We start from the raw sequence: 15,118 nt of genomic DNA on the forward strand, positions 1-15,118 counted from the left end.
GGAAACGCGTTTATTTCAGCAACAATCACAGCACCCCAAAAACACACCTGCAGTAGGTCACTCACCTTGATCCGCGTGAGACGACAACCCATTCTGACTCCTCTTGCGGCAGAAAAATGGAGGGATAAAAAAGATGAAAGAGGATTGAAAAACGATGAACAGATTAAATTAAAGAAACTGTAGAGGAGAGGAAGGCATTGAAGAACAGGGTTGAAAAATAAGAGAGCGAGAGAATAGAAAGATAGAGAAAAAACAGAGAGTGTGACGAGCCTCGTCCGCCCACCACCTCACATCTCCAAACTCCGATAACCCACAATCCCCAGCTAATCATCTGTGCTCCTGCACTGCAGAGGAGACTACGGCTCCCATGATGCCGCGGTGTAAACAGCAGCAGTAATAGCAGTCGGTGGGCAGCAGGTCCATCACATTTAAACCTCCCTCCTTCCTCAGAAATCCAAAACAAACAGCCAGCAAATGGCAGCAGCACAGAGAGGGCGAGCGAGGCAGACAGAAAGAGAGAGAGACAGAGGTGTGAGGAGCAGAGCTGTCCTCATCTGACAGTTTCTTCTTTCTTCCTCTCCTCTCTCTCTCTCTCTCTCTCTCTCTCTGTAGCGCTGCTCCCTCCAGCCAATCACAGAACCCAGATGCAAGGAGGAGGGAAGATGGATGCTGTGATTGGCTGAGAGCAGTGTCAGTTTCAGCATCCATTCAGGCTTTTTCTTTCCTTCGTGTCTCTCTCTTACTCTTTTTTTTGATCTATCCTTCTTTCTCTCTTTCCCCCCTCATCTCTATTTTCTTCAGTATCTGCCTTTTTCCCCTCCTCACCATCTGCCTCAAAATGCCTTCCTCCTCCTGAGATTCGCTCTCCATTGGTGCCCCCAGCTTTGACTGATGCTGATATTATTCTCTCTCTCTCTCTCTCTCTGTGTACACACAGTGTTCACATATTTTACCAAGGTTGTTATCGTTTGATTTAACTTTTTATGTTTTATGTGATTCATGATTTTCATTCTGAATTGTGGCTTTCCGGGGGATAAGGAATGAAGTCAAAGCTGAAGTACTAAAAAGCTGCAGTTCCTCCATTGGCATCTTGAGGCTGACTCCATGAGCAAGTCAAGAACAACAAGTCCAGGAGAGCACAGAGTTCTCTATTCTATGATTCTGTCTTATTTGACTTGTAAATGGAGGTGAAATTAATTTTACTTTATAGGAGAAGAGGTGGGGATAGAGAAAAGACACTGGAGGATAACAGAACAGGAGTCTCTGGTGAGAGCTGAGTTTATTCAGAGGCTGAACTGAACACAAACACACACTCAATGTGAAAATAAGCTTTGTTTCTGTGTGAACCTATTTATTGTACAGTTCACGGTGGGAATACAGCAGTAGCCAAGTTTATTAGCCTTTGCTGGCTTATTAGCTTCAGCTTCAGTTTCAATAATTCAGTTCCACCTGTTTGCCCATTTTTGGATTTGTTTGAGTCCAAACAGTCCAAATTTATTTTGGACTTTGAGTCCATAAGAGTGTAAAATGAGGAGGATAATTTTGTTTTGCTTAATCTGCAAAACATTAAGAACAAAAGTCTGCCCCTGAAACAGAAGACTCAGTAACAGAACCTGACTTTGAGGTATCCTCAGAAAGATAAAATTGCTTCATTAATTAGTCAGCGCAAAGAAATGAGACGATAATTGTTTTAGTGATGAGCCGTCCGTCTGAGAGAAGAATGAGGCTGATTACAGAAGAGTGAGATGAAGAGTTATGTAAGTCAGATTAATGCAGCTTGATCAAGCTGCGCTGACTCCAGGGAAACCTGAACACACACACACACACACACACACACACACACACCGTAACACAAGTTAACATATGGCACACACGCCTATATATACAAAGAGAAAGTAGGTTATTACACTCACTGATCCCTTAATGAGAAAACATTTATTCACAATCTCAAACGTCAAGCTACATCAAGTGTTTGTTGTTGGTGTTGTTGTTTTGGTTTCTTTAGTCACTTTAGAACTTTAAACACAACATCTGATATCACTCCATAAAGACGATGAGACATACAGTTGCGACACGATCATCCCATTGGAGTCGTGTTCGTATGTAACGATGTAGAATAGTGAAGTCAAATGATCCTGTCCAGAGTCTGTGCAGTCCTGCTCGGGAGGATCGCTGTATCCAGTTCCAGCCCGTACACCCATCTGACCCAATCAGGAGCAGCACTCAGCCGCCAGTCGTGATGTTTCATGCACATATTGGCTGAGGCTGGCTGCGGGGTCTGAAATTGAACCACCGACCCTCTGATCAGTTGACGATTGGTCTGCGTCCTGAGCTCCCGAGCTGCAGAGCTGTCCATCCTCTCTTGTTTTTCCTCTTCCTTTTTTTCTGCATTATCCTCTTACTGTTTGGTCTTTCTGTCCTACAACACTTTGTCTTTCCATGCAGACACTCAGCTGCCCTGCCTGAGGGAAGGTTGTTGGTATTGTGCAGTGGTTCTCTGTGTGTCCACTGCGGCGGGAGGTCCACTCTCTGCCTGGAGGACCCAGTCTGGGTCTTTACAGGACACAGTTTCTTTTAATCCTAAAGAGACATTTTCTGGGTGTTATACTTTAATGGTTACCTGACCAAGGAGTTGGTCTTTTGTCCTATAGACATTGGCTGCAGATCACTTTTCAGTAAAGATTTAATACAGATCTCAGATTTCAAGAATCAAGAGTCTTTATTGTCATTATGCAAGCATAACGAAATTTTGTGCAGATTCTCGGCTTAAAAGCACACTTATAAATAGCAACAGAAAATTAAAATTGCACACTTAAGAAAAATATAAAATACAAAATACAAAATGAGGTAGATAAAGTGCACTGAGTGCCAGTCTATGGTATGCTGTGTGTGTGTATGCAGATAGACGGGGGAGGGTGTATGTGTGAAGTCCTGTAGGGGGGTGGGACGTGAGTGTTTCACTGTAGGGGGGTTATTGCTTTAACAGCTCTGGGGAAGAAGCTGTCCCTGAGTCTGTTGGTGCTGGTTTTAATGTTCCTGTACCGCTTTCCTGATGGAAGCGGTACAAACAGTTCGTTGCCCGAGTGGGTGGGGTCTGTGGCAATGCGTCTTGCCTTCTTCTGGACTCGGGCAGTGTAAACTGAGTCCAGATCTGGTAGACTGCAGCCCACAATCCCCTGTGCCACCACCATCACAATGTTTGCACTACATCAACATCATACCACTGTTTGCACTACATGTACATGTATATATATATATATATATATATATATATATATATATATATATATATATATATATATATATGTATATATATATATGTATATATATATAACAGAACAAAATTTCATTTTAATGGAACAAAAATGCTGTTAAGCTGCAGGGTAAAGCTGCACACACACGCACACACACACACACACTTTCTATCATCACTAAGTTAAGTAGAAAAAAGCAGCCACAGACTGTTGTGAAAAAGAAGAAATTAGGTTTATTTCTTTATTAATCTTATATACAGACATTTACAGCCAACTTTGCTAAAGTAATTGAAGATAGTTACGTCTCAGATAGCTAACTTCTTGTTGTCTAAGGCAGTGAAACAAAGATATGTAAGTTATTAGACTCAATCCAGTTGCACTTTCAGTCTGACAGAGTATATGATATACAGTAGATATATATGTGTGAGAGACTGAAGAAGAAGAAGCAGGGTCCTCAGTTTGTTCAGCAATCAGTTCTCCTGCATTTACTAAACACCAAAAACACCAACACAATGAGAATATTGGCCACTTTTACTTTTCCTCCACATGAGATGGTGCTAAATATTTAAATCTTCGCTCCGGTTCCACCGTCATCCTGCACATACAAATGACCAAACCCACAGAGGTGATCTGCAGCCCTGTGACTGTGTTTACAGAGCTCACAAAATGAAAAACTTCACAACCTGAATGTGGTTTCCGCACTTCAACCTGCGCCCACATTGCAGTAAGCTTCAGTGTGCTTACGTTTCAAAGTAAGAAGATCCAGCTTGTCCACCTGAACATGCCACTCATTTAAAGCCTTCAGCTCTGTCTCAGGTTTCACTTAGCAGTTAAAAAAGCCCTGTAAACTGATGCTGCAAGGCTGAACACAACATGTTTAGTACTTGTACTTACTCGCTGTAATATTTTTGTATTCCGAGCAGGTTGAAGCGGGTTATTCACACACTGCGTGGCCCAGATCTCAGCCCGGACTGCATGCACATGTTGTGGAAGTGATGAGTGTGAATTATGAGTTGACCCAGATGACTGTGCAGGGGGAGAGAGCACAGGGCAGATTAACAAGGTAATGTTCAGTCAGTGCAGGAGTGGTCAGGTGACCCTGTCCTCCTCCTCCTCCTCCTCCTCCTCCTCCTCACAGCCTCGCAGTCAGGATCCCAGTCAGACAGACTAACAGGAAACAGGGTGAATATACTGAGCTGGCATTAAGAATAACATTGTTCTTCTGGAATATTCTTCCCACGTCTCTCTCGCTCTCCATCTTAACTGTAGAATCATTTCTCTTCTCCTCCTTTTGCTCCTCTTCCTCCTCCACCTTTTCTTCTTCCGGAGGCAGGGTGCCTGGGATAGAGGTGGCCGGTGGTTGGGTGTCCTCAGGGTCCTGTACTGCAGTGGTCATGCTGGGAGTACTGAGAGTGGTGGTGGTGGTGGCGGCAGCCTGGATGTAAGGGTCAGTTGTTGCAGGAGGAGGAACAAGCTCCTCTTCCTCCTCCGCAGGCTTGAGGAAGGAATCGGATGTAGCTGGAGGAGGAACAGCTGTTCCCTCCTCTTCGTCGTCCACCTCGTCCACTGTTTCAGCAACTAGAAAACACAAAGAACATAAGTGAAGATGTTTTAGATCGTTTACACAGTTTACACAAGCACAAACAAAGAAAAGCACCAAATCCTCGTATTTGTTTACTGATGTTCAAAAGAGAAAAACTTTTGTGTGGCAGTCTGTCTGGGGTTGAATCTGCTCGTGTCGCTGCTGTGAGGAGGAAGAGGAGGAGTGTCGCACCACAGAGGTTGTTTTCACAGTTCTGCAGGTTCTCAGGGCATCTGGAGCACCAGTCGCCTTCAAGATATGGCCTCTCGCCCTCGTAGTTCCCTCTGAGAGCACACAGAGGTTCAAAATTTAGTCATGACAAATCAGTGTCTGAATTACTTTGTCAAAATAACATTCAGTTTCTTCTCCTGAACACAAACGTCACCACCAGATACAGACGCCATATGGTGACTGTCCACAAGGGGGTGCTGTTGTTCCAGCAGTGCAGCAGCAGTACGGTCTCTGGTAGTGCTGGCACCAACACTTGTGTAGTACTTTTAACAGCAGTACAAGTACCAATACTAGTAGTTGCAGCAGTTACAGTCGCACTAATTAAAGTGGTAGGCCTTGTACTGTAAGGGTGATTGGGGTTGTGGTAGTGATAGTACAGCACTAGGAGCAGCACTAATAGTTCACTTAGTTGTAATCTTAGCTGTATAAGAACTAGCAACAGAATTTATATATTACAGTTGTGATGTAGTAGTTAAAACAACAGCAATACTGCTAACAATACTAGTTATAGCAGCATCAACACTAGTAGTAGTGGTGGAAGTACTATGGTAGGAATAGTAGACATAGTCATGGTAGTTGTTGTAGTAGTTACTGCAGTGATATGAAAGTGGAATTTACATGGAAGTAGTATTTCTTCACATCAGTTATTATAGTATTTATTCATGTTAGCAGCGGTAGCAGTACTGACGCTGGGTAGTAGTTGCAGACGAGGAAGGAGACTCTCTCCCAGTCCAGTCCTTCCATGTTGTTACAGAGATGGAAGGCACAGCCGACTCTGTGTGTGTCTGCCCACACCATCTGTAACACACACACACACACACACACACCTGTCAAATCCAGTGCAGAGACACACGTGTGTGTACAAATGTGTGTGTGTGTGTATTTGTATGTGACCTGTGTATAGTGTCCACACATCTTGTCTTCATCACAGCTGTTGTTTTGGAAGTCATAGTCCAGGTGTTCTGCAGGAATCACAATGCGTTGTATTCCGTCACACAGTCCGCCATGACTTAGTAACCGTACAGAACTGGTACCATTAGAATGTACTTAAAGTATCAAAAGTAAAGGTACTCGGGATGCAGAATGACCCCTTTTGTTATAATTAAGTCGGAAGCATTGAATTTAAAATCTAAAATTGGTGAACCAATTAGCTGACAAACGAGTTGCAATACTCAGGAAAGTACAACATCTCGGTTACACGTAGTGGAAAACAAAAGCAGTCAAGTAAAAGTACAAGTAGCTCAAAACTGTGCATAAATGCAGCACTAAGTGCTAAAGGTTCTTGGTTGTCTTGTGGCACTGATGCTCCCAGAGTCAGAGTACACAACAGTACATGAGGCTGGGTTTAAGTGTCAGGTTTTTTTTTATTTGCTATTTATTTGTTTAGGTATTAATTTATGTATGTATTTCTCTCAGTGTGGTCACTACTGATGAATCCTGCAGGCAGAACTCTGCAGTATTTAACACTCTGATACCTTCCAGTACTACTTACATTACATAACCTTTTTTATGACTAATACTTGATTAACTTTTATTGATTTGCCTTTTACCAAGACAAACAATAAGGACAAAACCAAAAAAACAAAGGGAGAAAACAAAGAAGAAATGGAGAAGAGAAAACCCTCATATATGACCTCACAAAACTGTTGTTGTTACATAAATGGACTCCTTTTTTAACAGCAGACATTTTGACTTTCCATATTAGGAATAATGTTGGCTCTGTCCAGTCCAGGGGTGCCAATTAGCTGTGACAGTGACCCAGCAATCCCAGGACACTGAACCTGAAGCAACTTCACACAATTCAACCGCCGTTACATTGAATATTTCACATCTGTGGTTTTACAAACGGACCCCGCACTCAGAAGAACCAGCTCACCCAGAAACCATTTCTCCAGAGCTTCTGGGAGGTCCAGAGGCCCACTGCCGGCAAACAGGTTCTCTCCAGTGTCCTCCAGTTCTGGGTTGTGGTTCCAGATACATTTAGCAGCGTATCCCTCTGCAATCAGCTTCAGGCTCGGGTCCCACCGCTGCAGAGAACAAGCCAAAGTTATGGAGAACACGGTTTGCTAGAAAAGTCCGGAAAATATGTTCTGAAGATCAGTCAGAATCTAAACTAAATTCTAACTAAACAGACAGACTTAGAAACCTCTTTTTACATGCTAACAACATTATGTGCTTAACAGGGCATAATGGCTACCTCGTTTGCCATCCTAATTTAGCATGCTAGCCTGCTAACATGTGCTCATTGATTTTGCAGGTATTTGGTCTTAAAGGCCTGAGACTTAATTTTGTAAATCAGATGTTTTTTCCCTCAGTAGTGACTAACCCAACAGTTTGATTTATGTTTTGTAGTTATTTTTTCACTGTCTTGGAGTGGGCGTGGCTATGTTGCAGAATGTGATGTCACACATTTCCGTACACCAATTGGTGTTAGTTATTGGACTGCCACATCTGATCAAATCAAACTCACACAAACTCAGTTGCTGCTTGTGATATTATGCGATAAAGATAGACTTTATTGCCTTATTTTAAACCAAAATACAGACAACCCGAAAATGTGACCCGCTGATGACCAGCTCAGTCAGTCATCAGCATTAAATACGTTTGTACGTTTTGTGTGTAACGTGTTACATCGCGTTATGACTGTACGAGAGCCAGACTGCCCACCAGGATCTGGCGGAGTGCGATGGCTGCCAACCACCGTTTGAGACCACCTCAGCCCACCAACGAAGCGGCTCATTTGACTGACCAGTGGGACATTTTGTAGCCGTCCAACAGCAGATATTTTGAAGGACATTTCTGTGGAGTTTCCAGCTGCGTTCATGGTAACACAAACAGGTATCCCAAGGGAAAATACGATCTTTTCTTCTCTCTAACCTAAATCTGGACCAAAGTGGTGGACCAACCAACCACCTCACTTCATCAGGATGAAGGCAAAACATGGCAGAATGATGATAAATGCGTGACTGTAGCACAAATTCAGAAACCAAACTAAATCTGCATTTAAAGTCATCTGATGGTGGTTGAAAACAACATGTTTATATAGCACAGTCACTCCGTGTAAGAAAAAACTTCTCAGTGGACTTTCAGTTGAGATTATTTCGCTACGCCCACCACCCTGACTAATAACAGCTGATTAACTGGGATTAAGATTCTAAGATGTCCTCAGAGAAAGACTTCTCATCATGTTTACTGTCATGAATCGTGTCATGCCTCTCGAGCCTCTCAAAGGAAACTTTGTGTTGCAGTCCAAAATGCAGATTCTGTGATGTGTAAGATGTGGTGAGTTGTAGGGATGGAAGACGGCTTTACATGAAACCCAGTGGGGCTTCAGCTCTTTGTTTTTTCCATTATGTTCTCTCTGTTTGTGTCCCTGTTGCAGTTTCATCTCCCCCTTAAGCCTGCTTCTCATTAGCCTGATATTTTTTTGTGTCTGTTGTTGATTTCTTGTTGATATATGGCCTGCAAATAACCCTGAAGTTCTTTCAGGGAAAGTGCTAAACAAATAAAGTTTTATTATTATTATTATTTATCATCATTACATAACATGTTTTATGTCCCGGTATTACAAAATCAACCACACTTCAGTCTTCAGCTGACTTCATAGACATGAAGATGGATGTTTGGCCTGAACAACTAATTTGACAGCCTCCTGTTAGGAAAACATTGTTAAAAATGATATGACATTTGATATCATATCAAGGAAATGTGCAAAAGGCGTTGTTAGGCGATGTCATTGTGCTTAACTCTGACATGTAATCATTACTGCCACGACCTCATTCAGCTAAAATATCAAGATTTTTGTTCTTTTGATCCTGCTTCCTTCCATACAGATAAAACCGGAGGGAACACGACACCACAGCCAGCTCTGTGAGCGTTTGCTTCCTCGGTTCGATGCCCACACGGCCTGACCCACTCACCCGTCTGAGGTATGAATTTCCGTCTGATCACACCAAAGGGTCTAACCTCGTAGAAATTTCCTCTTTGGACGCCACAGCATTGGACAGCCCTGCCTCTGCGTATTTTCAGCTTCTTGCACGTACAATTATCACTGCACAAATGATAAACTGTTAAAGGAACAGTTCACCCCAAAATTCAAAATTAACTGACTCACCCCCATGCCGATGGAAAGTCTGGTTTCTTGTTTCTGGAGCTTCACACAGAAGCAGCGCAGCAGCATCCTGCTGAAGAGCTGAAGATGCTGGGCTTTTGTATTCCAAGTCCCAGGAAGCCCCAAGCTCCCAAAATGATGGTTTTTAAGCCAAAAGCCGCCAGACGAGGTGTGAGGCAAGCTTTGGCCTTGCAGATGAACACTGAGGTATGCAGGGATGAGCTCTCTTTAACCTTCAAGCTGGTGCACCCACTCCAAATGGTGTCAGCTTAGGGGCTAAAGGCAGCTATGTTTTGTGGACCGAGAGTCACGACCCAACTTTCCTTTGGAAATTGGAATCACAGAATTTTAATTTTTGTATGTACGGTGTCCTTAATAAAATTAGTTGACAAGTTCCAGCTGTGACGGTTGTAACCACTGACTCACCACACTCTGTACTGAGCCTTTAAGCTGATTCACTTTGACAGGTGTCCACATACGTGAACATGCTTCACTGTGGTCTTTCTACATGTTAACATGGTTCCTCCATACTGAATAGGAAGACTCCAAGAGGAGAATCAAGCATGGAAATACACAAACAAGTGAGCGGTGATGTGGATTACAGTGTTTTTGTTCTGCTGGTGTTTATTTATGTCTGGTAAACAGAGAGATGATGTGCAACTGCAGGCCTCCCTGCCTCAGGTTAACTCATTCAACAACTCGGTCATTTGGGTACGGTGTCAGAGGCGCTGCTGCGTCACCAGAGTTCAGACAGTAGAGAGGAAACCGAAGGACGCACACACTGTGCTGCTGAAACAAAGGCTCACTGTGGATTGATCCGCCGCTGAAAATACTCCCCATCAAATACACAGTTTCCCCCTGTTCGTTTAAATGAAAACTACAGTGAGAAGCAACATACTGAATCTTTTTCAACATGAAGCTGCATATTTGTATTTTCAGCAGGAACCAATGGGCTTAGAGCTGAGAGACACGCAGGAAGTCAGAAACAACAGCGACGAACTCAACAAACTGTTTTTTCTTTGCTGCGTCTTCTGGTTTAAGTCACTGCTGCAAGGACACCAAAAGAATGAACAACGCCGATGAAAATTTAATATCCCTGTGTGTGTGTGTGTGTGTGTGCGTGCGCGCGCGCGTGTGTTTTTATTTGTCCAGTGATGACACACAACACAAACAATAGTCAGGGGTCTCCTTAACATTCCTTTGTCTCTCCAGGCTCTCTCAACATCTGGTCTGTATTATGATTTTCAGGTCATATAGTCACACACACACACACACACACACACACACACACATATCAGTCTGTCACACTGGAGGGCTTCCGGTCTGAGAACAAGTCCTTTTTGTTTCTGCGTGTTGACAGAAGAGTCCTGGCTTGTCAACCTCACCAACTTGCATCACTGGATTGAGGTTTAATCGGAAGTATCACACTTGAGTGCATTTATTCAATTGTGATACTGAATTATTATAGGTTAAGCTACCCAGCAGTATATAAGTTAATTAAATTACCTCCAGCTTTACTAGTTGCGGTCACCTAACACCAGCATACGGCCACAACAAAATTCTGCCGTGGTTTGTCCAAGTGGCGTTGTCGTACCCAGCTGTCCAAGATGGCGGACGCGCTGGCACATGTGACAGTCCAATTGGCTGCTGGCTTAGTAGCAAGCAAGAGTCTCGCATTTGTGCTACAGTCACAAAGCCTGGCGTCTATTCTGTCTGAAGACACAAGATGCTAACATCTCGTGTCAGCGTCGGCTCGACGCTAACACCTGGTCACCTTAAACCATTAAACCAGGAGATGGATGCATTTTGTCCTGCTGGCGGCCTTCCCATCATCAGCATAAGCTCTGCTCTCTCTGGAGAGCAACGGGGCGAAATACAGACAATTATCTGTGTTCATCCCTTTGACCGCTCGTGCCAGCTGTTCAGCTTAGTACAATCACATTGAATTAAAATACTTTGTGTGATTTGGTTATTTCCAGATTTGTCACCGATGATTGATTTCAGTTGTTTCTTTGCCTGGTTGACCTCGCCGTTTTTCTCCTTCGGCAGATGTCACATTCAGTTCAGGACTTTTTATCTGAGTTGCTTCGCCCTGAGCCTGAGGTGTCGTCTGGCAGGCGTTTGTCCAGCATGATGGAAACATCTGGCTGTGAGCAGAGCTGTGATTTAACTGTAAAATTCACTCGAGCTGTTCAGTAAAATGTTTCCTCTGGATTTGTTTTTATTGGTTTCTAAGCACCAATACTGAACAGAATACAGTGCAGATGGTGAAATATCAGTCAGATGCAGTACTGCAGGACTGCACGGTCTCCTGCTGGGGGGATTTACATTCTTTCTATGCAGGTCTGATTTCCTGGTTCTGTTTCAGGCTTGTTTTCATCACAGCCACAGCAGGAAGCTTTGAGCTGGTCTAAATCCACAGATTACAAGTCATTTACTCTGCAGAGGTATGTGTCATACCTGTTTGAACTGGTCAGACTGGCTTCTCAGTTGCCATTATTATATCATTATTTTTCTTTTTAATCTCAACTGGCATGCAGTGCTGTTTATTGTGTGGCCCAGACCTGATTTGTCTGAACTGGTCAGTTTGGTTTACCGGCTGTTTCTGTCAGACTGCTTTGTTATTTTGTTTCTTATTTCTGTCTGAGCTGGTCAGCCTTGCTTTCTTATTTCTGTAAGTTTTGTCTAAACTGGTGAGATGTGTTTGTCAGTCTGTATTTGTTCCATCAGAACTGGTCCGACTGGTTTCTGTTCTGTTTTCTGAACACGTTTCTGTGTTTTCTCTGCTGTTTCATTCATCTTATTTAAATTGGACAAACGGGTCTCAAAGCTGTTCCTCTGGTCTCGTCTTAGGTGGTCGGACTGTCATCTGCTCTCAGTTCACTTTTCTGACTGAAAAGGTTGTAGTTTCTTACGTTCTAAAAACGAAATCAGAAACGCGTCTTCCGTAACGTCTTTCACTTCGGCACACTGACCTTTTGCCACTACTTTGTTTCTCGTGTTTTTATGGAAAAACACAAATATGGAAATGCCCGAGCGGGTGTTCCATACCAGTAGAGACAAGCTGAGATCTGTGCTGGTCCACGCGCGCACACACACACACACACACACATTCCTCTGGTTGCTCATTCATTCACTGCCTAATTTTCATTTCTTCCCATCTAAATATTGTGCTCGTCGTCTCTCAGCTCTTTCCCAACAGTCTTCCCTCCTCTGTTGCTCAACCCTGAGCGCCAACTCCCACCCGTCTCCAGATGACTTCCCCACTGCGTTCCTGCTCTGACACTCATGTTATTAACTGTAGGGAGTCTGCAGAGGGAAACACCCGTCTGTTACTGGAATCCAGGGTACAGTTTGCTCAGTGTTTCGTCTTCCAGTGTGGCTGTCCCGTAAAAAGAGACAATCATGATCTGCTGACCTGAGTAAGCATTTTGTGTTCAGAGACTGTCGCTGCACTGATCAGACTGATGAAGTTTTGAGTAGAGACATTAAAACCTGATGCAAACACTTGCCAATTCTACACTAAGCAGAGCTGAAGCTGTCTTCATTGCTGGACAAACTAAAACGTGAATCAGATGGTGACAGTGGTCAGGTTTTTACTAAACGCCCTGAGGGGAACATGAACGAGGGGAAAAGCTAAAGGGCTTTCTTCAACAGAGGCTTGTCTCTTAGCTGTCGATAAGCTCGGTGTCACTGATGAAATGTGTTGAACAAACTGGATGTTCGGAGGAATCCTGTCTTATCATGCTTACTTGGTCCTTGGCCCCAGCAGCTTTCTCATCTTCAGAGATCAGGGCCTCATATATTCCACATAATCTTTATGTCCAACCCAGATTCTGTTAGAACGTCTTCACAACACGACAAAACAGCAGCATTAAACCAGAGTAGAAGCTGTTAAATGTAATTCCAAACTCAGTAAAACCATTAATCTTCAAATGGAAAAAACCCCTCCACAATCCCTTTTCCTGAAATCCAGCACATTGTCATCCTTACACCTCCATAAAGAGTTAAATCAGCTGAAGCTTCTCTCTGGTCCATCGACCAAACCAAAACAAGCAGCCAGCCTGAACCTGCCTGAAGCTCCGACACACAAAGCCAACACGGGGATTTAATCTGACCCTCGATTCACCTGAAAGGCCGAGTGAGAGATCCAAACTGTTCCTGAGTTAGAAGCTGCGCAAAAACACATTCAGGTCTTTGACAGTGAGAAGAGTTCAGTGTCGGACTGTCATTGATGTGAGATGCAGGATTTTGACGTTTATTTAATGAATTAATGAGATGTAATACACTGGTGGTTCCCTGACTTTTTGTCCTGCACCACTAAAGCCTCAGCTGTAATTTAACGTTAATGTAGCCTAGCATGTATTGTTAGCATGATAGCGATGCTAAGCACCACATAATGCTATCAAGGTAACTTTGTAAATGTTACATATTGGCATTGGCTGCTTATATATTATGACAAACATTAAACTTGGAGCATGTTGGCTTAAGATATGCTTTCTTCTAAACATTGAAATGAACATGCTAAGCCATAAATTATCAAGCTAACATGCACTGCAACACTACATACTACAGCATGTACATTTTTATGCATTAGCATTTAGCCCAAGGCAAGTGCAGATATGGCTGTCAAAATCAATCTGATCATTGTCACTTAATACTGTAATTTAAACTCTGTCCCTTCGTTTATTAGTATATGTCAGGCCTTTCTAGGCCTATGTTAAGATATCAAAATAATCTGATTAGCCACTGACATCTCGCCAAGAGGAATGCAAACAAAGATGTTGACACAATCAGAAAAGTTTAAAGAAAAATGCCATCTCGTGCATCTCTTAGCATGTTAGCATACAGCTGAACCTGACGATCTGAGTCCCAGATGACTAAAGGACCCATATTCAACCTGTCCAATGTTTCTGTTTCTATTTTATTTCTTGACACTTTCTATTTTCTTGTCTCCTTCCCTCTTCTATCATTATTCACTCTTCCTTTTGCATCCTGCTCCTACTTCCTCTTCTTTTACCCCAGCATCTTATCCAGACCTCATCCTGACATCTATGTTGTAGCCACCATACACACCCGGGATCAAGGATAAGTAAACTCAGACTAAATTTGCTTTATTCTTGAATGTGCTGTTGATGGAAACTGTCGTCCCACAATACAATGCATAGCAGAAATGGCAAGGCATCTCACAACTGCAGACAGTTAGAATAAACTGTGGACAGCGGTTAGACATCTCCAAGAACATCTTGGGAAAAAGTATAGATATATAAATGACATCTTTGGAGAAACATTCTGATTTCTTTAGAGTGAGTTTAAAAAGTCAGAATTATAAGCAGGATAACTTTTTCAAAGTTACAGTTTGATGAAAAGTGTCCCTTCCTGTACAGAACATTATATTATGAATATTAGTGCATGGCATTTTCTGTGTATTATGAAATTGGTTTGGGGTGGTGATACCAAACAACTTTTTGATTGTTTCTTTTTGCATTTGATATCTGAAATCAGTGCCAACATTAATCATAATTTGGGACAGTGCATTGACATTAATATCACTGACTTGCCAAACACTGAGCATTTCCTTTTGCTTTTCTCTGTTAGGTGCTAAAACGATGCTCTGTCATTTAGCCGTCATTGGCACTGTGACAGTATTTAGGATGATAATCGTTTTATTTTTGAACTTTAGCATGCTAACGTGCAGATTAGTAAACACAAAGTGCAGCTGAGGCTGATGAGAACTGTAGTCTGTAGTTTGGCAGGAATTTGGTCATGAAGGAACTTTAGGAAAGTTTGATTTGATGGTGGCGCTAAATTGACTGTCAGAGGGTTGTCAAAGGTTTTACAGTTCATTCTCAGGGGAATATGAACATGTGAAGAAAATATTGTGCTGATCTGTGAGGTAGATGTTGAGTTTACTGGATTTGTTGAGAACCTTTACCTGTT

The 15,118-nt window shown here is 42.8% G+C and overlaps 2 protein-coding genes across 1 annotated transcript in view; one reads left to right on the forward strand and one right to left on the reverse strand.

Moving 5' to 3' along the window:
• The window catches only part of snx21 (sorting nexin family member 21), a 120,452-nt gene that overhangs the window by 54,868 nt on the left and 50,466 nt on the right, over positions 1-15,118 (forward strand).
• Positions 3,468-15,118, reverse strand: part of LOC124063095 (peptidase inhibitor 16-like) — a 14,125-nt gene continuing 2,474 nt past the window's right edge. Inside the window, exons 2-6 of the mRNA XM_046396418.1 lie at positions 6,944-7,094; positions 5,962-6,029; positions 5,756-5,865; positions 5,029-5,120; positions 3,468-4,832 (exon numbers count right to left, since the gene is read on the reverse strand). Coding sequence (XP_046252374.1) covers positions 4,387-4,832; positions 5,029-5,120; positions 5,756-5,865; positions 5,962-6,029; positions 6,944-7,094 — 867 coding nt within the window. The 3' untranslated portion in view covers positions 3,468-4,386. The remainder of the gene's footprint in view (positions 4,833-5,028; positions 5,121-5,755; positions 5,866-5,961; positions 6,030-6,943; positions 7,095-15,118) is intronic.

The sequence above is a fragment of the Scatophagus argus genome, chromosome 8, assembly GCF_020382885.2.
Source record: "Scatophagus argus isolate fScaArg1 chromosome 8, fScaArg1.pri, whole genome shotgun sequence".
Classification (NCBI taxonomy): Eukaryota; Metazoa; Chordata; class Actinopteri; family Scatophagidae; genus Scatophagus; species Scatophagus argus.